General features: G+C 41.2%; 2 protein-coding genes across 3 annotated transcripts in view; both read left to right on the top strand.

The window, feature by feature from the left end:
- ROCK1 (Rho associated coiled-coil containing protein kinase 1) overlaps positions 1-4,234 on the top strand; it is an 84,620-nt gene extending 80,386 nt beyond the window's left edge. For both annotated transcript variants that reach the window (XM_048507195.1, XM_048507194.1), the window contains one exon: positions 1,326-4,234. In XM_048507195.1, coding sequence (XP_048363152.1) covers positions 1,326-1,329 — 4 coding nt within the window. In that variant the 3' untranslated portion in view covers positions 1,330-4,234. The remainder of the gene's footprint in view (positions 1-1,325) is intronic.
- A 5,977-nt stretch (positions 4,235-10,211) lies between these two features.
- USP14 (ubiquitin specific peptidase 14) lies at positions 10,212-27,327 on the top strand. Its single transcript, XM_048507410.1, has 16 exons — positions 10,212-10,392; positions 12,857-13,002; positions 14,456-14,488; positions 15,876-15,980; positions 16,941-17,044; positions 19,000-19,058; positions 19,992-20,122; positions 20,455-20,535; positions 21,022-21,110; positions 21,902-22,016; positions 22,618-22,683; positions 23,762-23,854; positions 24,275-24,403; positions 25,653-25,713; positions 26,432-26,539; positions 26,644-27,327. Exons 1-16 carry the CDS (start codon positions 10,377-10,379, stop codon positions 26,793-26,795), a joined length of 1,488 nt encoding a protein of 495 aa, XP_048363367.1. The 5' UTR covers positions 10,212-10,376; the 3' UTR covers positions 26,796-27,327.
- Positions 27,328-27,470: the final 143 nt, after the last annotated feature.

Raw genomic sequence — 27,470 nt, 5'->3', positions numbered from 1 at the left:
ATACTGCTACTAAAAACCAATTCTTTCTGCTAAACCAACAATTATGAGTTTCTATGTAATCTTAGATTGTTTCAGATACCGTGTGAATTTTCTTGGTTCCCTGAGAAACTTGGTAAAACAGTAATTATGAAAACAAATTTAAGAAACCAAAAGAAATTGCTTTTGCTGACAAAGGCTCCTAAAATGAATTATTGTTTTATAAATGATCTTATTTAGTTCATAAATCTGACATACCTTCACGCTAAAACCACCCACAATTGTTTGCATACTATAAATTGTTTGGTAAAATGCTTCAACAAAACCCACTTAATTTATACTAAATTTTATGAATAGTTATTTATAAACATAATTCTTTGGTGAGGCTTTGGCATTTAGACTATGCATAAGCTGATGAGAAAGCCATGTGTACTATTTATTTGCTTAGCTAAACAGTGGAGAAACATTGGCAAGTTTTAATCTTATGTGGCTCATAAATGCTATGATATTTATCAGAAACCCAATAACTAAAAATATAGCATATCTTAACCAGAGCTATATACCATCAAATCCATAATAATGTGACAGTTTGTAGGATATTTTAAAAATAATTAGAATGCATCTCCATTTATGATATTCTTGTAATGCAGATCCACTTGTTATTGAAAAATAAAAAAGATTTAAAAAGATACGAGAGAGAAAACAAGAAAGACTAATGAGAAGGAAAACAAAAAGGAGGGGGAAACTGTTTCCAAGAACTACCGTGTTTCCCCGAAAATAAGCCCTATCATGATTTTGGGAGGAGGCTTAAAATATAAGCCGTACTCCAAAAATAAGCCCTACCGATAGCTACAGATCAGGATGGTGTGATCCAGCAGGGTGCTCCCTGCCAATGAGAATGCAGCTTACATCACACGTGATGGGAAAGCAACAGGGCTGCCGAGAGCCCCCCTTAATGAATTGTGAAGGTACTGTATTTTCCCTAAAATAAGCCCTACCTCAAAAATAAGCCCTAATGCATCTTTTGGTGCAAAAATTAATATAAGACCCTGTCTTATTTTCGGGGAAACAAAGTAGTGGGTCTAAAATCCAGATTCTTCCAGTCCACCTGCCAAATTCAAGGTCCCCAGAATCTGGGGAGGTGAGAGCTAAAATGTATATGCCATTTTTACATAGAACTGTTTCCACTCACCTATGTAAAATAGCTTCAGTAGCCTCAATATCTATCTTTAAATGTCTGATTTGAACATTACAATTGCAAGGCATTCTAAAATAATGTTAACCTATAAAGTTATATAATTTATACAAAGTCATATAGTAATTCTAATTGTATCTTTCTTGTATTCCAGTTAACAGTGTTTGCAGTGCTTCGTGGAATCTGGCAGGATGCTGCAGTCTGAGAAAGCAGGACTGTTTTCATCATTCAGAGCAATGCAGACTGGTTGTTCCAACAAACCACAGGCTTCAGGGCTAAGACTGCTGTTACTCTCTCTCCTCCTTGCTTTGGCATAAAAAGCATGCTGAGGGTGTTTTATTGCAGGTTTGCCTTAAGGTAGATTAGATTAATTATTACTATGTAATGCAAGTAAAAGCAAATAAAGCTTAGCTAGGTATAAGGTTAAAGTGCTGCCTTTTTTTGAATTAAAAAAATGCCTGTCAATCATGATGGAACACAGTGAGCTTTTCTCATGTTGATGAGAATGAAGACTTGTTTACCCTGTGGGAGGGGTATTTTTTTTTATCAAGATGAATACACAGACTGAGTAGATGGAAAAGGTTTCTCAGACTGAATTTTTTTGTAGAAGACTTAAAAGTTGTCCTGAAGAAAATGACATTTGCTTGAAAATGAAGCCGTATATAATCACTTGAACTTCAGTGCCTTTTCTGCAACATTATTATGCTAAACCTTGATTATGAACAGCTCAAAGCGTTAAATATTCTGCTTTACAGATTACTGATTCTGCATATTTGTAAAGGGGGAGAAAATGAGTAATTACATATCTATGCATTTTTGCCAAGCCATACAGAATTTTACTCCTGTAAGCATTAGAAACTAACGGTTAACCATGTTTTGAAGCATATTTTGGTACATGATGTTTCTGTACTTTGTATAACATATTGCATTAACCATTTGAAGTGCAGCTTAGAGTCACACACACACTATATGCACTGTTTAAAATGTAAATTATTATTAGACTTTTAATGGATGTTGCTCTTTTAGTGCCTTAATCTGAGAATTTTTACTGCCATGTCAGTAAGTGTAGAGATTTCAAACACCTATTATGTGTGTCAGTGGTTTTATTGATTAAAATATTGTAGAATATAGTTCCATGTTTTCAAAAGAGTACAATTTTGAATCAAAATCCTGTTACCAAGAGAGATTTTTAATCCTAATATGAAAGGTAGTAAATGCTTCTATCATGAAAACAAAACACCTTTGACACTTTAAAAGTCTAGATAATACAGGAATTGAAGCTCTTGCTTTGTAGCAGGAATATTGTTGTGGTATGAACAGTATGGTTTATTTTATTTTTTAACCAAATACCTCTTCAGTAATTTATAATGGCTTTGCATTGTGTATTAAACATGAAGCACTGGAAAACTGATTCGTCTTCAGGACGATCTACATGTTTCAAGTGGTGTTGAAAGCCACGCTAATGGATATGTAATTAACATATCTGTTATTAATACAGTAATGACTCGTGCTCATTTAATACAAAATAAAAATAATATATGGACGAACTATTTTGAAAATGACTGTGGTATTTTTCTCCAGAATAAAGTACACTTCCTAGGAAGTTTTGAAAATTACAATGCTTTAAAACATTCAACTGTCAAAAATACAAATCTGATACAAACTTGATGTTTTTTTTAAAGAAAATTACAATTTTATAATGTCATACATTTTAGTACAGGATGAAGTGTGTTAAAATTCTCATAGGATTTTGAAGAATTTATTTTGGAATATGACTTGTTTAGTCCTGTTTACTGTAATTATTTTTCATCAAAGGAAATTATAACAGGTACACAGCTCTTAAAAATTGTTACATGTATTTAATTTATAATTAAAGCATGATCAATAGTAATGATTTGTTAAACTTATTCTGCACTGTTAGGGAACTCAGTGGTAGAGAGGGTGACCTCTCACCAGAAAACTAGCCAGTGATAGTGGCAAGGATAAATCAAAATTACTGAGAAATGTTCAGGAGGGATAGGTGGCAGCAGAAGAGCCCATAGAAAAGACTAGGATTGTTTGCAAGAGTTTTGGCAAAAGTAGGTCTTGGAGAAGGAAGAAGTGGTGTGACTTGTAGAAAGGGGAAAAGAAACTATTTAAGGGAGCAGAATGGGAGAAAGCACAAGTGGGAGGAAACAAAGGGAGAAGGTAGATTGTGCTTGTGACCACCAGGGAGTGAGAGATAAGGGGAGAAAGTGATTGGCAAGTGAGATGGATATCTTCAGTGGCTTAAGGAAAGGAATTCTAAATGTGGTGTAAAGATGCAGTCAATAGGGAAGACAGCAAGCTGTTAAAGTGATTTTGGTGTTCACTTCCCAATTCAAATGATTACTTTTAAATATATATATATATATTCTTGATTGAAGTTGTACGCATGATCCTTATGCAGATAATTAGAAAAGAAATATTTGTTTACAAATGGGTGTAAACATAACCTGTAAATGTGCAATTTGCAATCTTCTGCTAGAGATCTAACATATTGGTCAGAAAATGCAGAAGCTCTAAAAACAATAGCAGTCTGCTTATAATTGCATATGGGTATGGGATTTGGTGGGAGAAGTACTGATGTGGAGCAATATCCTTACTGAAAGCCATATGGTTTATCATGCATTTTTGCCAGCTACATTCTGGAGAATTATGCCTAAGCCCTAAATTTAGGAACCCCGCTTCGTTTTATCTCCAGAGCCCATTCTGTGATATCCAGGAGTACATACCTTTGATGGGTATGTTCACCTATAGATATCCGATTCCTACTAATTCTGTATTTGGTGTCAGGCCTCTTCTCCATTCAGTGTCAGTATATTATTGTTTAATACTGCAATTTAAGTTATGCATTGTATCAGGATGTGTTTTTGTATTTCCAGTATTGTTTTCACCTTGTTGGTTTGTTCTCTGATGTTTCTCAATTCATGTATATATATACATATACACACACCTACCACCTTATCATTCCACTACCTGCATCAATTGGAGTAGCTGTTGCCTGTAAAACCGTATGCTGCAATAAACCAATGAGTCTCTAAAGTGCCACTGCAGTTTTTCTTGCTGCTTCAGTGTACCATTACTGTGTATCTGAAGTGTGCTTTCAGCAGTTACAATAAAGTTCTGTAACATTTGCTACATTGAAACATATTTAAGCTCTGATTTGTTAGGAAACAGACACAATGGATTTAGGGGAAAGCTGCAAAAGCTATCTTTGGTAAAATTCAGTAGGGCTGAATTACTTATTCAGCTGGTGCCAAGTCAGTGTGGGATGACTTGCACCAAACTTTTGGGGCCAGTAAGAAATGAGAAGGTTTGTAAATTCTGCATGTGGGATGTGACTGGAAACAGGCAAGCATGTGGGTGAGGGGGAAGGTTTGGGTTTGTGTATATTGGATTACAGTTCCCTAATTTGCAACACTTCTTTCAAGTGATTGGTATGCAACATACCCTGTTTCCCCGAAAATAAGACAGGGTCTTATATTAATTTTTGCTCCAAAAGATGTATTGGAGTTTATTTTCAGGGGATGTCTTACTTTTTCCATGATTTTGCGCCCCCCACGTGACCAGATCAGCTGTGCCGGGGAATCTGTAACCATGGCTTATTTTTGGAGAAGGGCTTATATTTCAAGCAACCTCCAAAAATCCCCAAAAATCTTGTGGCTCCATTACCTAGGCTGGGGGGTGGGGTGGTGGGGGTGGTTAGCAGAGCTCAGGCTTCTGCTGAAATTTTCTGAAGGGAGGCTCTTGTGTTGCCAGCCAGGCAGCACAAGATGAACTCAGTGGCTTAGACTGCATTTGCTTGTTCTTGGCTTGGACAACCTGTGGATACATTAGATGGCATCACAACAGATTTAGCTCCTGTTGTTCCTTTCCTTCGCTCGCTCGCTCGCTCGCTCGCTCGCCCTCCCTCCCTCCCTCCCTCCCTCCCTTCCTTCCTTCCTTCCTTCCTTCCTTCCTTCCTTCCTTCCTTCCTTCCTTCCTTCCTTCCTTCCTTCCTTCCTTCCTTCCTTCCTTATATTTGTATACCGCCCTCCCCAAAGGCTCAGGGCGGTGTCCATCAACATTAAAACAATTTAAAATATCAAATACATAATTTACAATAAAATAATATATAAAATACTAACTACAGATGGCTGTACTATACTATAAAATACTAAACAACCCCTCCTTTTCCCTTTATGTACCCACGGGAGGCCAGATGTTCTGGAGCAGCAGTGGCATAGTGGCTAAGAGCAGTGGCTAAGAGCAGGTGCACTCTGATCTGGAGGAACCAGGTTTGATTCCCCGCTCTGCCGCCTGAGTTGTGGAGGCTTATCTGGGGAATTCAGATTAGCCTGTACACTCCCACACACGCCAGCTGGGTGACCTTGGGCTAGTCACAGTTCCTCAGAGCTCTCTCAGCCCCACCTACCTCACAGGATGTTTGTTGTGAGGGGGGAAGGGCAAGGAGATTGTAAGCCCCTTTGGGTCTCCTACAGGAGAGAAAGGGGGGGATATAAATCCAAACTCTTCTTCTTCTTCTTATGGCGGAGTTGACATCATCCCGGCTGGCCAAACGCCTGGCGGAACAGGTCCATTTTACAGGCCCTGCGGAAACTTTGTAAGTGCCACAGGGTCCTGATCTCACCTGGAAGCCTGTTCCACCAGGTAGGGGCCAGAGCCGTAAAAGCCCTGGCCCTTGTAGAGGCCAGCTGGATCGCCTTGGGGCCAGGGATCACCAGTAGGTCTGCCTCCGACGAGCGGAGGGGCCTAGAAGGGTCCCTCAGATAAGCAGGGCCAAGGCCACGAATGGCTTTGAAGGTCAATACCAAAACTTTAAACATGACCCGGTACTCGATTGGCAGCCAGTGCAGTTGGTATAGGTGTAATCCGGTCCCTAGCTGTTGCCCCAGAGAGGAGCCTGGCTGCTGCATTTTGTACGAGTTTCAGTTTCTGGATCATGGCTACAGGTAAGCCTGCGTAGAGCGAGTTACAGTAGTCTAATCTAGAGGTGACCGTGGCATGGATCACCGTGGCCAGATCGGAACGGGAGAGATACGGGGTCAGTTGCTGTGACTGCCGGAGATGGTAAAAAGCTGTCTGGGTGACCTGGACCACCAATGATAAGGATGGATCCAGAGTCACCCCCAGGCTCTTGGTGGACGAAGTTAGTTTTAATGTCTCACCAAGAAGCGTAGGCAGGCCAAAGGCCACCGGACACTCCCCATGGCTTAGCCACAGGACCTCCGTCTTAGTGGGATTCAACTTCAGCCGACTTGCACTCAACCAACCAGCCACAGCGTCAAGACAATGCTGGAGAGCATCAGGGGCCGAGGTCAGGCTGCCCTCCATTGTGAACAAGAGCTGGGTGTCATCAGCATACTGATGACACCGTGGCCCAAAACTCCGAACAACACTCACCAGGGGGTGCATGTAGATATTAAAAAGCATCGGGGAGAGTATCGCTCCTTGTGGTACCCCACATATAATGGGGCGATGCTTGGAGATCTCACCCCCCGATGCCACCTGCTGTCCCCGATCCCAGAGGAACGAGATCAGCCAATTTACCAGCGAGGCGGTGGACCAAAAGGTCCTGATCTACCACATCGAACGCTGCGGTGAGATCTAACAACACCAACAGCGCCGAACCGCCTCTATCCAAGTGTAGTCGGAGATCGTCCACAACGGTAACCAGCACCGTCTCGGTCCCATGACCAGCGCGGAAGCCAGACTGGAAGGGATCCAATACGTTTGTGTCATCCAGGAATCGCTGGAGCTGAGCCGCCACCGCTCGCTCAATTACCTTGCCCAAGAATGGTAAGTTAGAAACTGGGCGGTAATTGGCCGGATCTCCAGGATCTAAGTGCGGTCTTTTTAGGAGGCTGGGCGGACCACTCGCCCTCTTGGGGTTAAGCTTCTAATTCACAGGGAAAACTTGCTCAAGGGAGCAGTTGGACTATATCCAACAGGTGGTTTTGAAGCTTCTCCCTGCTAGCTTTCACCAACCAGGAAGGGCACGGGTCAAAAGGACAAGTGGTAGATCGTATGGCATCCAGGATCCTGTCAACATCCGTCGGGTCAAGTAGGCTGAAGTGGTCCAAGAAAGGACCCAAAGACGGCCCAGGGGCCTCTAGTTCACATACCGTATCAATAGTGGCTGGAAGGGATTGGCGGAGGGTTAGGACTTTGTGTGTGAAGTAGTTCGCAAATGCCTCACAGCCTAATGCCAAATCAGTCTCTTTTGGACCTATCGAAGAGGTCATCAACGTCCGAATTACACGAAACAATTGTGCTTGGCGCGAACTAGCTGACTCAATAACGGAAGCAAAATATGCCTGCTTCGTCTCCTTCACAGCACCCTCGTAGGACTTCATAAAGTTCGATATGAGTGTCTTGACCCCTCGTCAAGTGCCCGTCGCCACCCTCGCTCAAGCCGTCTCGGTTCCCTTTTCATCTTCCTCAGCTCCTCGGTATACCAAGGAGCCGGGTTGGTGCAGGTGCAGAGAAGGCGCTTTGGAGCGATACCGTCGATGGCTTCAGAGAGTCTAGTATCCCAGCTCTCTACCAGCTCATCTAGGGTAGCGCCAGTGGGTGGGAGTTCCCGTAGAGCATTTTGGAACCGTTTCTTTCTTTCTTTCTTTCTTTCTTTCTTTCTTTCTTTCTTTCTTTCTTTCTTTCTTTCTTTCTTTCTTTCTTTCTTTCTTTCTTTCTTTCAGGGTGCATGGAACTCCCTCCACAGGAAGATTAATCAACTTCTATTGTTATCTTCTGCCAGCTACTAAAGACCTGCTTGCCCCTCTGGATGGATCTGCTAGAGCCCTTAAATGGGGGGTGGGGGGGGGGAAGGTGAAATAGAAGTGTTTTAAATAAAATTCAGCATTCTGGCAGGTGACTTTCAAACATATCAAGTTCTGCAGCTGAGGCATATGCAACATGAGCCCTCCGGGGGAGGGCGGTATAAAAATGCAACAATCAATCAATCAATCAATCAATCAATCAATAAATAAATAAACAAACAAACAAACATGTGTTCATTTTTCAGAGTCACAGGAATAAGATTGTAAAATAGTTCAACATCGTGTCTTCCATGTAGTTCTGCATGAGACTGTGCAAGTACAGGCCAGCCACAGGAAACCAATTTACAAGCTTCCAGAAGTTTCAGTGACTTCAGCAGCATTCTCCCTTCCCTCCATAGCAGGGCACTCCCCTTCCCCTCAGTAGCTTTTTTCCTGCCCAGATAGTCAATGACAGAGTTGGGAGAGTGCTTCTCCCTCAGTTCTTTTCTCACTGCTCTGGGGAGAGGAGGTATTTCTTCAGTGACTTTTCATCAAAACCATGAGGAAAAATAATGATGTTTAAGAAATGTTTAAGAAATTGTTTAAGAAATGAGTGTGGTACTAAGATAGCACAGAATGACAAACATAATTGATGCCTTTTTGCAGGCAAACAGATCTATTGTAGGGAACCCTCTACTCCCTGGATATGGACTGAATATATTTGTGTGTCAGATACCACTTGTGTCCCTGCTTAGTGAGTCTGTTAGTACATTGTCCTGCCCCACTATGTATATGGCCAACAGGCTGATATCATGTTGAATGGCCCAATGCTGTACATGTCATAAGGGGCTGTCTCGTTACTTTTAAACACTGTCAGTGGAGGGATCAGGACTTCAAACACATCACCTTCTGAAGACAGAGGAGAAGTTGGTCTGCAACAAGACAGGGAGGGTTTTCTTGGGGGTCTGTAATGCGCTTCCTCTCAAATTAACATTTTTTTTCTCAAATTAACATTTATTTTAACTACATTTTAAGAATTATTCAGAAGAATTCTGTGGAAAAATAGTATAAAACCATTGATATTTATAGTCATTTACATAATCATTACCACAAATGAAGTGGAAATTTGCTATAGCAGAGGATGACAACACTTCAATTGAAAACTTTTATACAATGGATTTTGATATATCTTAGGTGCAAATTCATTTCACTGTGCAGTGAGCTTTTGTATCCTGTACATCAAAATGGCTACTCTTTCTACTCAAGCATGGACCAAGTCAGAGATCGTTATATGGGCTGTTTCTTGTGAGAGATGAATTTTGTAGCTGATGGGTTCAAGAGAACTCCAACTAAATGTATTTCTTCTTAGCATGGAAGAATTCTAACAATGTACACAATGTGCTCTTTTTCTACCACCCAGTGCACTCAGTTATGTACAATGTATTACACTTTGTCAGATATTTTAATTCTAAACTCCTCCTTGAATTGTGGCCTCCAGTTCAAGGTTAAGGGCACGCTCCCAGGCCTGAGATTCTGCATGTGTTTAAGGAGCTGGATCGAATTTTTCTAGTTTTGTCGGTCCCTGCTTCCAGCTGTATAACACAGCTTGACAGAATTTTCAAACTCCTTTAAAAACATCATTTTTTATTGACAAGATATACAATCCAGCCTTCAACTGCAAGAGTAGCGCCAGTGAAGGCTTAGAGGTTGGCAGCAGTGTTTTCTTTGGCTGGTCCTATGACAGCATAGCGTGGTAAGGCAATTCTGAAGGAGAGCAGAGGCTATAAGGATACTACTATGAAAATTTCAGTTTGCAAGTGATGTTAACAACCCCAACTTTGCCTAAGGTGTTTCATTCACTTCAGTTAACCCTTTGTAGCATCTGAAAAACGGGGGGGGGGGGGGGCAATGCGCGAGCTGTGATGGTGTCCTAGCTGCTTCTTTAACAAAGATCTGGATTCCACACAGCATATTTATAACGAGTGGCAATCCTTATAAATGAATTCGTATCCATTTATTAACAGGGAAAACGAGTTCATTTATATCGATTGCAACTCGTTATCAACATACTGTGCGGAATCCAATTTACTTCCAGGTTGCTATTGCACCCTGGAGTTCCGCCAAAAGAATCTCAGAATCTCAGACCTGAAAGGCGGAAGGCGCTGATTACTGAACCGGAAGCTCCTCCACTTCCGTTGACGAAGCTCTAGCGCGACCGCAGCTAATGGAGGCTCCTGCAGGGAGGCATCTTTTCCGGAGTTGCGCGCGCATCATTTCCGCTTGCAGCGTCATCGTGAGGGGCCGGTTTGAATGAGACCCCGAGGGAGGGAAGGACCGCTCGAGCCGTTTCTTGTTTCTCGTGTTTGGAGGCGCCGCCGCCGCTCCTGTCCCCTTTCCTTGCCCGGCCTCCTCGCTGCTGGGCCGCCATGCCGCTTTACTCAGGTGAGCCTCGCCCGCCTGGAGATCTGGTCCACCATGCAGGGCCTGACTTTGGCTTCTCGTGAGTCTTGTGTCTTTTAGACCCCTTGAGGGTCGAGTCCTGGAAGTCTCTGCCTCTGCTGTACTTTTTTTTTAATGACGAGAAGCTCCTGAGACTGTCTTTGTGCTAGATGTGGGTGAGGGCTGGCCTTTTCTAGTTGCAAGGAATTGGCATGTTGTGGGCTGCTGACTGATTTCTCCACCCCGCTCTAGTGGGTCTCCAGCCCTTGACAGAAGATACCACCGTCCAGTTTTTTCTCTTGCACTATGAAGGCCCACCGGTCATGGATACCCTTTAAGGGAGCACGTTGGAATGACTAGCTCGGCATGGCTGTACGATAGTGAGTGGATTAGGCACCGATCTGCATATTTAGCGTCGGTCGGCTGTTGATAGCAGAAGAGAAGGTGAAGTATTCTGTGCTCTGAGGACCTGGGAGAGGAACAAAGCAGCTATGGGAGAAAACATCAGAGCCTGAAAATGAATAACTGGGATAGCTGGAATCATGGCTAGATCTAGAAAAAGAGTGTCAGGTTTGTGATAGAAGGATGTAGTGTGGAAGACGAAGTATGATGGAGAGGATCACTATTAAAAGTGGAAACCGGTGAGAAATTATGCAGAGGGGCGAAAAGAAGACTGTATATCTTCTTTTAGGCTTGTTAATTTTCTCCTCCTATTCTAGCTCCCCAGACAGTTGTTACTGCTGCATTTGAGAATAGCCCAACATGAAAGATGGCTGTGGTATTGGCTTCTGCATTGCAGGGGAAGCAATGATAAGCAGGACTTGAAAAACGGTAGCCTAGATCTTCCTCCCAGGCTCCCTTGTCCTTTATTACATTACTTATTAGATTTGTAGCCCCCCTTCCTGACTGTAGACAGGCTCAGGATGGCTTACATCATATTCCGGCAATAAATATACAATCAGTAATAATTACAGCCTTATTAAAATTCTTACTTTAAACCTACATTGCACCCTTAATAAAATTTAAACACTTGACAAGAACAACCAGAGAGAGAGAGAGGAAGTGAGAAAAAAGAAACAAAAAAAATAACAGATAAAAATACAACAAAAACAAAACAGGTAGGGAGACCAGCAGCATGGAACTGTCACTACCTCAACCATAGGCCTGAGAGAACATCTTAGTTTTACACTGTTAAGGAACTACCCTTTCACAGTTTAAAAATCCTAGCATTTGGATATGAAGAATATATCCTTTAAGGCAACATTAGGGTTTTACAACTCAATCTAGTTCCTGGAAGCAGCCGGGGACAGTGCTGTTGCTGCTCCGCCACCTCCAGAGGGCTTCCAGGTGGGACAGGGAGGCAAGAGAATCTGGAGAATCCCCAGATGACTGAAAGCACTCCATAGGGGAAAATGAAGTTACTCTAGTCAAAAGGCTGGTGTCAGTCTATCTTCCCTGATGCCAGAATTCCCAGGGCCGTGAGAACAGACTAAGGTTGGCTTTGCCTTCAAGGATGCCAATGTAATGTAATTTTGTTAATGTAATTTTGTTAATTTGCTGTTTAATGGGGGTTTAATGTGATTTTTGTTTTATTATGTTGTTCACCGCCCAGAGCCCTTCGGGGGAGGGGCAGTATATAAAATTAATTATAAATAAATAAATAAAATAAAGAATGCCCCCAGTTGAGTTGGCCTCCACATTACACCAACACAACTCTTGAAGTGGTAGCTGGGAGTCCGTCAGGCACTGCAGAGTTCTTGGCACCCACCTGCCTCTATATTTACCCTCCTGGTAGGCGTGCCACTTATACTGACTGGGAGGGCAGACACATGGGTGTGAGCCTGCACCAACTCCAGTGGTCTTTCAGCCCCCACCATCTGGATTGGTTGCCCAGCTTACCCTGCCCAGTTTTGTCAAAAGTGTTTGCTATCAGACTTTATTACAATTTCTGCAGGGTTTTTTTAAAACTTAAAATATACAGACTCAGGAAGATGTCTTCTAAAAACAACGAGCAAGCATTTGTTGTGGGTGTTTAGAATTGTTTGTATGTTAACAGTGCAGTCCTATGCAGTTTTTTTTAGTCCAATTTCAGTGATTTTAGGCTGGAATTCAGGATTGCAATGTACACATTATTTTGCTTTACTGATTGATGCCTTAACCAGGCTAATCTGATCTCAGAGGCTAACCAGAGTGAACCTTTTCAAGTATTTGGATGGGAGGCCTCCAGGAACACCAGGGCCATGGCACAGAGGCAGGCAATGGCAAACCACTTCTGATTGTCTCTTCCCTTGAAAACCCCACCAAGAGTCTCTGTAAGTCAGATGTGACTTGATGAGAAACCTCCCCTTCCGATAATTATGGGATAGTTATTTATGAAAAATTGCTGAATTTTTAAAACACTTTGCAAATGTTAAGAGTGCATGAACATTTGTAGAAACATTCATCTTCATTTGATACTTTGTTGCAGTTAATGTAAAATGGGGCAAGGAGAAATTTGATGGTGTGGAGCTGAATACAGATGAACCTCCCATGGTATTCAAAGCTCAACTGTTTGCTTTAACTGGAGTTCAGCCAGACCGACAGAAAGTGATGGTGAAAGGTGGCACCTTAAAGGTAGAGTATAGGAAGAATGTGCTTGTGTTATAGAGTTTTGTAATATGCTGGTACAGGTGTGAACATTTGAGGCATATTGATATCATTTTGTGCCACCAAAAATCATCAGCAGATATTTAAAATAACAAATAAAAATAACAAAGTAGGTGATTTTTTTTAAAAAAATTGCCACCTTGAACATACTTGCCTATAAAAGGACAACTTGAGTCATGGTAACAGTAACCCATTGATCCCCAGTGCTTGTTGATGTGTCTTTAAGACCTGACCACTGGCTGCAGAAGCCTGATCTGTGTGCTGGGGAGAGGGAGACAGCAAGATGACAGAGGGATGGAAGAGGCTCTCAGGCATCCCATTGCAAGAGCCTGCTTGGGTTGCGCCATGAATATTTTGAAACGAGGTTTCAAGCTGGTTGGTTCTGAGTAGGTGCCTGCAGTAGGAAGCCTGTATGTCCTTTATTTCCCTCTTTGCCTTCTTCCTCCAGCATGAGACACAACAGCTCAGACAAGAGAAGGAGATTGCCAAGGTGTCTAAGGGAGCACAAGCTGGCCATGTAGAAAATTAGCCCATTACCACACACACTTACACACTGTGTCCAGCTTATTCTTTTCCAGCTTTGTTGCCGTGGCAGTGGTTTATCTTGACTTCCCTTCAGCATGTTTTCTTTCCTCTTGGAAGGCACCTAGGTGCTGGAATGAGAGCACACCCAAAAAGACTGCAAGAAAGATAGGAGTTGTGGGAGAGGGCAGGTCTTTACGCTACTGGTTTGAGGCCTGCTCACAGCTACCTAATCCTTCCTGCAGTCTCTGTAAGGGTGTCTGTATGAAAATGGGAGCCACCTGCCAGCCACACTAAGCAGTAGCCTTGACCACTTTCCTGGGATGGTGAGTCGGCGGCAAATTTGGAAATAGTGCTCGAAAGAGCCATAGGTGGCATGTCAGACGTGTGGCTTCAGAGCAACTGAGTATCCCTGATGTATAATATTTTTTGGCAGTTGGTGCTTGGAGCTGCCATTGAGGAATCGGTTCTGATTAGCTGGGACACCAGTTTGGACACACAGAATTTTTCTCACTAAAGAACCCCAGCCATAGGATCCAACTTAGGTATTTAAGACAGAACCACCTCAAATATATTGTTCATACACATGTTGCATAAATGCAAGATTTTTTTTATTCTTTTGGGATGAGATAGGTATGACCAATATGTACCTAATTTATGCCTGTTTTGTGCACTGAGTGCTTATCTCTAATAAAAGGCAGCGTAAAATTTGTACCGGCAGTCCTCTCTCTAAGTCATTGGGCCCGTTGAGCAGCAGCTTGTGTGGAGTGATCCCAAAAGTGTTCATTCTTACCTGAATTCTCTGGGAATTGGGTTTAAGCGTGTCTTTCTATGGTTTGGGTTTATGCATTGTTTTAATGCACTGTCAAACGTATGTATGTTTGTTATTTCCCAATAGGATGATGACTGGGGCAACCTTAAAATAAAACCTGTAAGTATTGAAAGCTAATTCTAAATTATGCTTAGGTTTTTTTAAAAAACTGTTGGGCTTTGAATAGAGCTGTTGCTTATCTTTCAGAATTCTAATACTGTATATTGTGGGGAACTGCAGTTTAATCAAGCCAGGCATTTTGAGTCAAGGTCCACACGTAAAGAAACGTGGGAAAAGCCAAGGGAGCACACAAGGCCAGCAAAGGAGTTGCAGCACTTAAAGTCTTCCATAGAAAGGCTGTATCTCAGCTTTTATATGGATCCCAGCTCTACATCTGTCAAGAAAGGTGCTCGTTGGAAGTGGTACAATCCAAGTTGCTGCCAAAAATCCTTGGAGTTCTGTGATGTGTCCCAAATCTCTCCTTCGTTAAGAAACCAGCCTGATTCCTTCAGAGACCTGAGTGTGGATCCACGCATCCAACTATTGGTTAAAACTTATATTTGACCCAATGGACCTAGCTCCTCTGATCCTTGTTGATAACCATCGTTCAAGTTGGCAAACACAATTGAGAGGAGACTTGAGAAACATGGCCTCGGAGTACCAAAAGCAAAAGAAACAATAAAACAGCAGCTTTGGGATCAGGCCCTTCAATCACGTAGGGCCCAGATACACAAATCCTTATCTATCCTCTAACGCAACAAATATTTCCTACCTGTAGATAATCTCAGATCCCTCGACATCCCCAACTACCAGCGAATCTTTGTCCTTGCACATTTCAACATTCTACCTTCAGCCCTGCTGGAAAGCAGATACCACCACACTCTACTTTCCCAATGACGTTGTCCACTGTCTATTTTATAATGACTTTTGGTCTCAGTGCATAACTGCCATTCTGTCAGCCTGACCTGGAACACCTGAAAAACCCTGTATCTTCTTTTTTTTCTGGCAGGCTGTTCCTAGGAGATAACTAGCCAAGTTGCCACATTTTGCCTTTGGGCGAGTGGGTTATGTTAACGATTCTTCATAGCTGGAATTACCTCTTTATTATACAATTCAACCTCTTGGCTTTGTGTTTGTTGTAATTTTTTACATCCCTAATTTTGTTGTTTATTGTTACTGCTGATCCTGCTGTGATTGTTGGTCTTATTTTAGTTTTATTGCTGTTTACTTACTTCTGGAGCAGATTTTATATGGAAATAATATTGACTGACTAACAGCATAGGAGGTGTGTTTATTCATGATATCAGTCAGCCTCTGCTTCTTGTGGTGACTAATGCTTTGGCAGGTGCTATATTTAATTTAAATAGAGTATTATAGTGGAATAGAGGACCTAATTTCATTTGAAGATTTAATAAAAGCTTTCACATTGTTCTGTTTAGTAACTGCATCTTTCCTTGATGGTAAGTAGTTTTAAAGCCTTTGTTACCTTAAATATTTTTTTGAACAGGGGATGACCTTATTAATGATCGGTTCTGCTGAGGCTCTACCTGAAGAACCAACAGCTCGGCCTGTCTTTGTAGAAGATATGACAGAAGAACAGTTAGCCTCAGCAGTAAGCCCCTTTTTTTGGTTAAAAATCTGAATGTTCTATCTGGCATTATTGTATGCTAGCAGCGAAGCCCATTTTAAGGTAAAATAAAATGGGCTCTAGAGACAAGTGTGGAGAGAGGGCGGTCGGGAAACTGAGCAGGCTGGTGGAATGCCTGCCGCTTTTCCTGCCTGCCCTCCTCTTACCATGCCTGCCGCTTCTGCCACTGCTTGTCCCTCCCCCACTTGCTGCTCACTTTGTCTGCCAGTGGGAAGTTGGGCAGGGGATCGGGGAGGCTGGGGCTGGACCAGCAGTGAGGGCAGCCTGCTGCTGCTGCCGCCCTTCCAGGCCTGGCTTGCCCCTGTGTTGGGGGAACACAGGAGGGAGAATGGTTGGTAAAGGTAAAATAAAATGGGCTCTTAAGTCCTGTGCGCCAATTGGTGGGAAGTGAGTCGTTGATTCATTCCATCTGTTACTGAATTATGTATGGAGTTTTAATTTTAAAATCACCTCTGCTTTACAGAACTGATGTTTCCAAGATCCAGAGAACTGCAAAACTCATTCTGTAAACCTGAGTGGGTTTTAGACAGATTTGTCAAATAAGTCCTTATTTATTTAGAACAAAACTGGACAGTCCTCTGAGTATGTAAAATCTGTGACCTTATCTATAGGTGCCCTAATTGTAATGCTGGTTGATTGGCATAACCACCCAATTTACTATTAGTAATTGAGGGATTTTCTAAAACATACTTAATGAGCTGCTCTGTGATGATAGCTTAATAAAATAATGACTAAGAAAGAGAGAAGTTAGCTGCTGGTATTCTGTAAGAAAAAAATTCTGAGATTTGGAACATGTTTTTTTTGAACTGCAGAGCTGTAATGTTAAAGAAAATTAGCTCATTTCTATTTATTTATTTATTTTATTTATTTTGGATTTATGTCTCGCCCAATCTTCAAGTAGTCTTTTTTTTGTGTGTGTGACAGATGGAGTTGCCATGTGGTTTAACAAACCTTGGTAATACTTGTTACATGAATGCAACAGTTCAGTGTATTCGCTCTGTGCCAGAACTGAAAGAGTCCTTAAAGAGGTAGGTTTCATTATTATAATAAAATAACATGGTGTGGGTTTATTAATTTTTTTGTCAATTTTACCACTCAACATTATAATGAAACAGTAAGGATTATGACCATTATGTTCGGTGGGTGGGAGGGGTTCTCAAATGGATCAGGTAAAATTTAGTAATAGAATTCTGATTGCTCAGAATTCTGATTACTGCAGCTTACCATTCTGCACTCTTTGTGCAGAGTGGTAAGCTGCAGTACTGCAGCCCAAACTCTTCCATCCTTCCAAGGTCGGTAAAAGGAGGACCCTATTTGCTGGGGGTAAAGGGTAGATGGCTGGGGAAGGCAGTGGCAAACCACCCTGCATACAGAGTCTGTCTAGTAAACTTTGTGATGTGACATCATTCCATGGGTCAGTGATACCCTGGTGCATGCGCAGGGAACTACCTTTACCTTTCAATTTGAAAGTATTGTCATTTCTGCAAATGAATTTATTTTGAGACGTGCGACTCTGCAACATGTAATAAGTTGGGAAGCTGATTTCTATTAATTTCATTCCTGAAACTTTTCAGTGTTTTATTTGCTCTTAACTAATTTTCAGTGTAATAGCATATTCATGTTTAATATTACTTCTGTGTGTTTTTTACTGCAACCTTGTGAAATCATCAAGAAGCAGAATAGGCAAAGGTTAGTCTTGCCAGCAGCTTTCAGATGTAGGAATCAATCTGCTTCTATATAAAAATAAATTTTACTGAATTTCTGCCATTTTGAACCATTCCAGAGTGCTGAGGTGTTTAGCTGAGCCACATTCTATGATCTCACTGTTTTTCAAGTCTTTGGCTTTTAATGTTGTCTTAATTTTTAGAATACTTTGGAGGTTCTCTTGAGAAATTGGTGATAGCGATAAGTCGTGGTCGTAGCATAACTCTGCGTACCCTTCACCCAGTATTCAATATTGTCCATAATATAATGGGCAGACTGAGAAGCTGAATTTTGCACAGCTGCCAGCAGGATTGGGAATTCAGCATAATTTTGAAATTTTAGTGAACTTTTGAATGAAAGAGGTGATAGCAGAGATGATACCCTGGGAAACAGTCCTTTCAGTAGAGGCATGAAGGGCATTAGGCTCATCTACTCCAATTTCATTTTCCTCACTGCATATAGAAAACAAAGGATGGAACTGAGTAAACCCTGCAGTATTTCAATCTGGGATCTCCTTAGCCCTAGACCAAGGGTCTGCAACCTGTGGCTCTCCAGATGTTCATGGACTACAATTTCCATCAGCCAATTGGCCATGCTGGCAAGGGCTGATAGGAATTGTTGTCCATGAACATCCGGAGAGCCACAGGTTGCAGACCGCTGCCCTAGACAGTAGAGACTTGGCATATATCCTGAATTCAAATAAATAGACTGTCTCCCTAGTTCAGTTGTTCACTTGTATATACTACTACAGTGAAGGCAAAGCCGAGAGAATGCATGCAAAGGCTCCAACCCCGCTCTGCCTCAGTTGATACATTTTGTTATGATGATATGTGAATCAGACTTGAAGACTTATGCTGTGACTGATCATGCGTCCCTTCCCTGCTTTGACAGACAGTACATGATCACTGTTTTGCCATGCAAGTTGACTTTTTAAAAGCAATGGTGGTAATCTTCTCAAGGTCATGGAAAACACTGCTGTCACAAGGTGCTTGTGGAAGTGGTTTTATCCCACTTGCCTCAGCAACTGTCTGTCAGCCTACTTTTTGGGACTCATGGATAAAAATCCATATGCCATTTTGTCCTTTGCATCAAGGAAGACAAAGTGAGGAGAAACGTCACCTTCTTTGGCTGGTGCTTCTGTTCTGCAGGCTCCAGTCTGTGCACTCCCCAAGTGCATAGATGATACATGATCTAGTTGTAGCCCATGTTAGCATTATTTTATGTGTGTTGCTCTGACTGCACGGCCAAACTGAGTATCATGTGTTAAACATTTGTTTAGGTATGCTGGTGCCTTAAGAGCCTCGGGGGAAATGGCCTCTGCTCAGTACATTACTGCAGGTTTGTGTTTTTCACAGCAGTGCTGAATTTTCTACTTTTTAAAAACTGGATGATTATTCTGTTCACAAAGCACTGTTTGTAGCTTGCCTTTAGTGCTGCATGGTGTGCCAAAAAGTTGCCGTTGAACATCACAATAAATAGGTTTTCAGGATATCTGAACCATAAAGGCTTGTGGATTGATGCCAAACCACTATTTTAAACATGGATTTATTGCTGGCCTGTTAACCAGCATTTGGCTGGCTAGCCCAAAAAACTATCCACCCAATAATGTTTTGGTCTTTGCTTGTACTTTATTTCCCCCCCTTTCTCTTTGACTTTCTTCTTTTGCTGCTTCTCTCTATATACCACCCAGTAATGGTGTGATAGACTCAGAACCAACAGATACTGAATTCTTTCCCAGTGGAAAGTTTTACAGTTGCCACCTTGTGAGTGAGCAGCTGCAAGTAGGAGGGGCTGCAGCATCAGTTTGGAAACAATCCTGTGCACACAACTGGTTCTCTAAACAGATGTAGAGGTGGGGCTGCCATAGGCCATAATGCAATACCATCAAATATGGAACCACTTGAAAAAGGTATCCAAGGTGATCAGCATTTTTACTTTTATGCACAATAGAACTGGAATACTTTTTTTTTTTTTAGAACTACTTTTAGTACTACTTGCCTACTGTATTGCCCTGTATTGTATTGTACTGTATTGTCTTTTACTGCATTGTATTGCCCTACTACTGGATGAGGATACTAATGAATTTATGAAGCCTATTTTCAGGGATGCTTGGCTATACAAATAATCCTTTACTGAACAGCTCTCCTATTATATAGGTTGACTAGGGATGGGTTTTAGGGATTTAGGGGTGTATTTATCATATGAATTGACAGTCATACTTCATAATTTTACCTTTTTTTAAAGAAAAAATGCTTTTCTCTCATTTTTAAGCTCTTAGAGATTTGTTTGATTCCATGGACAAAACCTCCTCTAGTATCCCACCCATCATTCTCCTTCAGTTCTTACATATGGCCTTTCCCCAGTTTGCGGAAAAAGGGGATCAAGGCCAGTATCTCCAACAGGTAATATTTTTAAAAAACTTTTATCAGGCAGAAAATTTATATCAAAAATGAATCTGTTATTCAACTAGTCCCAGCTCATTACCCTTATGAGGCAGTAATGTAACATTCGGCTTGTTTGTGTGAATGCAACGTTAGTTTGCACCTGTTTTTGTGTGATTCCTTTAGAAGTTTACCTTTCTTTTGGAGACTGAATGAATGAATGAAAAACATTTTCAAGTAACAGTTTGGCTTCATAGCATTTGTAACTTGCCCACAGGGCGTTTTAAGATGTATTTGTTATCAGGCTGCTCTCAGTCTCTCGGATGCCAGTTTTCATTCTGTTTCCCTCACAGGATGCCAATGAATGCTGGGTACAGATGATGCGAGTGCTACAGCAGAAGCTGGAAGGGATAGAAAGTGACGTGGTTATGGAAGTACGTCCTCTTAGCTGTACAGTCCAAACAATGCTGTTACCAACCCTTTGCTCTCGTCCCATTAATTTTATGTCCACCTCTACCTCCCTAAAGGTAGCAGTTATTGCTAAAAGAAAAGTCATGTCCCACATTATGGACTGACTTCTGGGCTTGCTTGAAGGACTTTTGGCCATCAGTTCATTGTAATTTTGAAAGCATAAACATGTTCCTTCATTTTTTCATTCCTTGAGTGTTCTTTTTTTCTTTTCTCCACTACCTTTCCCACTACCTTTTTTATGCAGGAGGGGGGTTGACCTGTACCCCCTTATTTAGTGTAACCCAGTGGTAGAACTTTTTGCATCTGGACCCACTTCTAATAAACAGAAAGATCCTTGAAGTCAGGCATAAAAGAATGAAAGTCTTTATGCAGTAGTCAATATAGAGGAGTTGGCAGGATTCCACGGCTGCCAAAGATGCATAATTAAAAGATGCTGTTTTTCCCCACAGACTGACACGGGAGCTTCAGGAGCGGCAGCATCACTACCAAAAAAGAAGAGCTTCATTGATCAGTTTTTCAGTATCGAATTTGAAACTGTGTATCCTAAACACTTTCTGGCAAGATATACATCGTGCGATGGATAAAAATTCTGCTTGCCCAAGAAGGAATGCTTGTTAAAATGTATTCAAATATAACTGAAGAGGGTTTATATTAAGGTTTACCCACATGGTGCCAATGGGCAGCAGAGCTCCTGGCACCCTCCAAGTGTATTAGGAAGTTGGTGGCACAGGATGATGCTCTTGCCCTGGATGGCTTCTAGTTGACCTTTGGAAATCTGATTGGCTGTGCAGGGCAAATAACATTTCAGCCACCGCAGTGCTGATTTTATTGTCTCTTTCCTTTTCCCCAGTATATATATACTTAAATTATTGCTCTTCTTCACCGCACTTGGACTTTCTCTGTATGTACATGACATGGCTCTGCCTTCTGCAGCAGTCATTTTGTTCCTTCCTTTGGTTCTGCCTCCCTGTGTCAGAATTCTAAAAGTGCCCACAGATTCAGAAGGGTTGGGAAGCCCTGGTTTACACAGTAGAAGAACAAAGAACAGTAAGTAGGTAGAGGGAGAGGAAAACCTAAATTTAAAGAACTGCCCCAAGCGGAAGCAACATGAATTGTGACAGCTGCTGTTGAATCAAGAAAGGCTAGTTAGCAAAAGCTCGTGCCGTACAAAAGTATCCTGTGTTGATACTTTGCGAAAGAGTTGGCCGTTGCCATCCAAATCTGCTGAAAAGGAAAACTTTGTTTCTCCAAATTCATTTTACGAAGTGCAACGATTTTTAAATGGAGCACTCCTGCTACTTTTTTTCTTTTCCTTAATATTGTGTAAAGCATGAAATGCACAGAAGCAGAAGAGGAAGGGGTAACAAAAGGAAAAGAGAATCAACTCCAGCTTAGTTGCTTTATCAATCAAGAAGTTAAATATCTTTTCACGGGTCTTAAGCTGGTGAGCAATTTTAGTATCTATGCCTTTCTATCACACTTTTTTCTGTCTGTCACATTGCTTAGCCCTGGTACTCCTACACAGGCATGCCAGTTGGTTTTATTGTACAGACATCTCGTATAGATGTGTCAGCTTTTGTTCTGCTCTGTTTCCAGGCATATGTTACATTATAAATTGCATTTCATATTTTCTCATGTCCTTTTCCCCCAACAGCTGCATGCATTGACTGAACCAGAGCTTTAGTACTGTTGTTTTTCCTTTGTATGCTAATAAAACATAGCATGTTGGAATCCTTGTGCACTCGCTCCTTGGCTTCCGAAAAACAGGTTCTTGTGTACAGTAATGTTTTCTTTTGGTGCAGCCCCTGTACAGAGGATGTGCCAAAGATCTTCAACGGTGTTCTAACCGTGATCCAGGTAGCCCAAAGAAAACTGCACCAGAGAGGAAAAGTGTTTGATATTCCACTGTATTTTCTCATCCTGCTGAAGAGTGCCTGCTGCATTTCAGTTAAAATTTAACCTGATACACAACCTGATAAAAGCAACCAACTAAAACTGAGCATTATCTTTCATGGTTTGGTGCAATATTGTGTTTTTTCTTTCAGCGTCTTCAAGAAGAAATTACCAAACTCTCTCCCACATTGCAAAGGAATGCCCTTTATATAAAATCTGTGAGTATTATTGGGATGCCAAACTACCTTTTTCATATCAGGAAAGCATTCTGCTTATGCTGAAATTCAGAGTGGGGGGGTGAGACAGTTTAAGGTTAAAATTGCAGTAGATTGGATTTTTACTAAACCAGTTATCATACAAGTACGTAAAAAATGTATCAGTTTGAAGAACTTTACAACCTGGCATCTAAACATATTCTCAGTGGACTAATTCATTGTATCTGTGCAGAAAAACTGTCTGCCATGTGTGACTAAATTACACCATTCACTGGGAGGCCAGGGTATGTAGAATGAGCCAAGTTCAGGAAATTGGTGCTACTGTTGCATAGTTATGTGGAAGCCTGTGCATGTAGCTTCCACAAGAACCTATTTGTTCATGGATAGGGTAGAAATGCTTAAAACAATCCTTCCATCCATGCACCCTTCTGTTGTTTGTAGAGTTGTACATAATCTCATTTCGTGGCATTGTTACTTATCTTTTGGTGAACTGTATTTCAGAGCTTAAGGTTGTACTATGAATAGTGTAATGGACTTTGCTGCCACAGGAGGTGGTGATGACCACTAACCTGGATAGCTTTAAAAGGGGCTTGGACAGATTTATGGAGAAGTCGATCTGTGGCTGCCAATCTTGATCCTCCTTGATCTGAGGTTGCAAATTCCTTAGCAGACCAGGTGCTTGGGAGCAGCAGCAACAGAAGGCCATTGCTTTCACGTCCGGCATGTTAGCTCCCAAAGGCACCTGGTGGGCCACTGTGAGTAGCAGAGTGCTGGACTAGATGGACTCTGGTCTGATCCAGCAGGCTCTTTCTTATGTTCTTACGTATTGGCTGTGGAAAAGGATGTGTCATGGATTTGTGGGACTGTTAGAGCATCTGATTTGCACAAGGTCCCAGGTTCAATCCATGGCACTTCAAGTTAAAAGGAGCAGGTGAGGTGAAAGACTTCTACGTGAGACCCTGACAATCTTCTGCCAGTCTGAGCAGACTATCCTGGCATTGATGGACCATGTGGGGCAACGTTCATTTGTGTAACATAGACAGGGATTTCTGGGTTCTGATAAATTCTCTTCTTGTTTCAGTCCAAGATAAGTCGCTTGCCTGCCTATCTGACTATTCAGATGGTTCGTTTCTTTTACAAAGAGAAGGAGTCCGTGAATGCCAAAGTTCTCAAGGTGTGTAGCTTTTAATATTTCTTAAATTTGGTGATTGGCACTCTTGTCCTGGGGCAGAGACAGACAGGCACTCTTTCTTATGAAGGGTTTTATTTTAAAAACGTGGTAGGCACTGATTTTTTGCCCTGTCCATGGGAATGAAAGAAAGACCAGAACAGGCTGTGCAGTCAGTCTGATAACATACAAGATCCTTGTTTTAGAAAACTGTCAAAACAACTGATTGTCATATGTTTCTGTGAAATGTTTCTGTGATGTTTTGGGCAGATAGTTTTTTGTACAGTATGAAGGTTTATTTAAATTATTTGTCTCAGGTAAAAATATTATCTAAGATATTAAACCGCACTTAAAGCCATCACGGAAATAGCTTTAGCTTCCTGTGTTGCTTTACATGGACATTAAGCTTTTCTTTTTGTTATCTAGGATGTTAAATTTCCACTTATGTTGGATGTATATGAACTGTGTACACCACAACTTCAAGAAAAGATGGTCTCGTATCGGTCAAAATTTAAAGACCTAGAGGACAAAAAAGTAAATCAGCAGCCAACAAATGTAGGTGACTCAGAAAATTTGATTTATGCCATGCACCAAACTTTTTTTAGGTACAGGCTTTCACTCATACCTAGTATTCAGGTAAACAAGGCTTAGAATCTTGTAACTATAAATAGGAAATTCACTGGAGAATGTGACCAGAAAAGAGTTAAAATTCCCACTCGTTGAGGCTAATGTAGTAGGTGTCTCCATATGTGATGGTTGTATGTATTGGGTTGTGGCACAAAGGCAAGAAGGAATTGCTAGGAGTCTTTCCCCTCCCCAATAGTGTGGGTCGTAAACTCCACAAATGACATCAGAGAGGAACATTTCTGATACTTTATCTTGCTAAAGTTTACTGAAAAGTATCCTATGTTTCTCTTGAGCTTCTTTGCCCTTGGCCTAACTATCAGGTGTGTCTTTTGATGGACGAAGGAGACTGCACTGGGATGTGGAATATCCCTCTCAGAAACGGGTTTTCTTGGTTGAATCCAGCCCACACAGTTCTGGATCTGAACCATTTTTTTAGTATCCCTCCAGAACTGGATGTCATTTAACAGTCTGTTGATCAGGCTGTTCCTATACATTTTGTCAGTCACACAATTTTCCTCTGAAATCCATGGCTTTTAAACAAGGTTAGGAACCCCTGTCAGTCCATTTACAAGCATTAAATCTCACACACAAAAAAATTGGTGTACCGTGTTTTAGAATTCAGAGTTGAAGTCTTCGGATTTTTAGGCTTCTGTTGAGAAAACCAAAAAGAAGTATTACATTGTGATTCAGTTTAACAGTAGAAGTGAGTTATACAATAATGCAATAAAAATAGACTGTAGATTGAGATGAGTGGCTGATTGAAGTTTATACCTGATGGGCAGCCTAGCCCTATCATATACAGAGTGGAGGTGAATAAGACAAAAGTTTTTAGAAGAGAACTGAATACATCCTACTTCTTATCTCCATGCTCATAGTGTTCACCTCACCGGCTTTCCTGTGGAGGTAAAAGTGTTTGGTGGGGGTTGAGCTCCCCTTTACCTGTCTTTTTTGCTATTCAGGTTGCACCTATTCCCAGCCTTGCTTCACATGTGATAGAGCAGATCTGGGTTTAAATAAGTAGATCTTCTATTAAAGTATGCAGTTTAAACCTTCATCTTCATATTTGGAGAAATGTCTTTGTTGGAGAAGGGAATTCATTTGTGATTTAGTAGCATAGGCTTGGTAATAACCATATTGGTTTGCTAAATTGTTTTATAATATAAATTTTACTTTTCAGTCTAGTAAAGGTGACGGTACACAGAAGGAAGTGAAATATGAACCATTTTCCTTTTCTGATGGTAAGTATCTATTGAAGGCCATTTAAAATTTTAAATATTGATCTACATGCTGCCATAATTACTCTATGGCTATAATCATAAAAGTTTTGTCATGATTCAAAAGCAAATAGATAGATATGAAGCTAGGCAATCTGGAATTTCTATTGATTGCTGTCTGTGTTTCGTGATTGCACGCCTTCACTGCAGTTATGGATAGAGCAAACTTTTTTTTATCTTGAGTATTTAGATACTGTATTTATTGGATGGTTGGGTGCACTTATGCTGATGGTTTTATTGCACTTCCAGATAAAATCAAAGAATGATTTTATGCATGTTAAAATTAACTGTGTAGCCTGCTGCAGGTAAAGGATTTAATCCTGTGAACCAAGAAGTGGTTCTACCAAACTTGTTCTAGCAAAGGGGAGGAATATTTTGTTCAAGAAGGTACCCTAGATCCTCAGCATTGGCTTTTTAAGATCATTCATGGGATATCTGGGGAAGGCGGGAAACATAACTTTCCTGAAGTCACAGTTCCTATGTAGACAGTGTGTAAATTCAACTAGTAAAACTCACTACATGCCCCCAAGAAAATCTGTTGTTTAAAATATATTATTAAATGACTTTGCTTAATATTGGTAGAGATTAATTCAAACAGCTACTGTGTACTTTAGTACATAAGGCATGGATAAGTTGTGCGAAAAGGTTTTACATTGTGACATGTCTCTTTCTCCCCCCTCAGATATTGGCTCCAATAACTGTGGTTATTATGACCTTCAGGCAGTACTAACACATCAGGGAAGATCTAGCTCTTCTGGACACTACGTATCTTGGGTTAAAAGAAAACAAGGTACTGAACCAACTGTAGAAAAAGGGTTTGGTCATCCACCAGAATAAACTAAGAACAATGGGTTTCATGTCAAGTTGTAAATTGCCACTTTTCCCTCTTTCCAGATGAATGGATTAAATTTGATGACGACAAAGTCAGCATTGTCACACCTGAAGATATTTTGAGGCTCTCAGGCGGTGGAGACTGGCATATAGCTTACGTTCTACTTTACGGGCCACGCAGAGTTGAAATAATGGAAGAGGAAGCTGAGCAATAGACTTCATTTCTAACCATTTTTGCCTAGGTGTGAAATAAATTTCTTTCCAGAACGTCATGGAATTTGCAATGCTCAAACAATCCATCATTTGGAGCAGCGAGGAAGTCAAAGTCTGTTTGAAACTGATCTCTGCCCTAAGGCACGCAGCCATTCAGTATTTGATATTAATTTTTTAGTTACCATTTGCAACAAACAATTTTTAAACTAATGGTGAAGTTTAAACAGGCCTTCCCCCGTTTCTGTAACATTATTGGCAAGATATTTATCGCACACCTATTAATGCACATCATTTGTTGTTAACTCTTGCATGGTTTCTACTGGTTCAGTAGCTGTCCATCCTCTCTAATTGTGACTGACAGTTTTGTCAGAATGGTGAAAACTCAATTATTGCGCCCAAACATGTAACTCAGTGCTGCTGCCCATAGCCCATGGAAATATGGCTACAATCACGTATTTGTCCAGCCTGACCTGCCACCTCAACCTGTTCTGTTGTTGGCATTTCATGACTTTAAATAAATGGTGATCGATGATATTGGTGCTTCTTATATAAATATAGCTGCCTTTTGTCTTCTCTCTAGAGTTGAATAGTACATCTGAATATATTCTCAGCATGCCCCTATCTATGAATGCTTACATCTGGAAGCAGGAGCCATGAACAGCCAAGTCACATATAAA

This window comes from Sphaerodactylus townsendi, linkage group LG09 (assembly GCF_021028975.2).
Source record: "Sphaerodactylus townsendi isolate TG3544 linkage group LG09, MPM_Stown_v2.3, whole genome shotgun sequence".
Lineage (NCBI taxonomy): Eukaryota > Metazoa > Chordata > Lepidosauria > Squamata > Sphaerodactylidae > Sphaerodactylus > Sphaerodactylus townsendi.
This window is presented reverse-complemented; position numbering and strand designations above follow the sequence as displayed.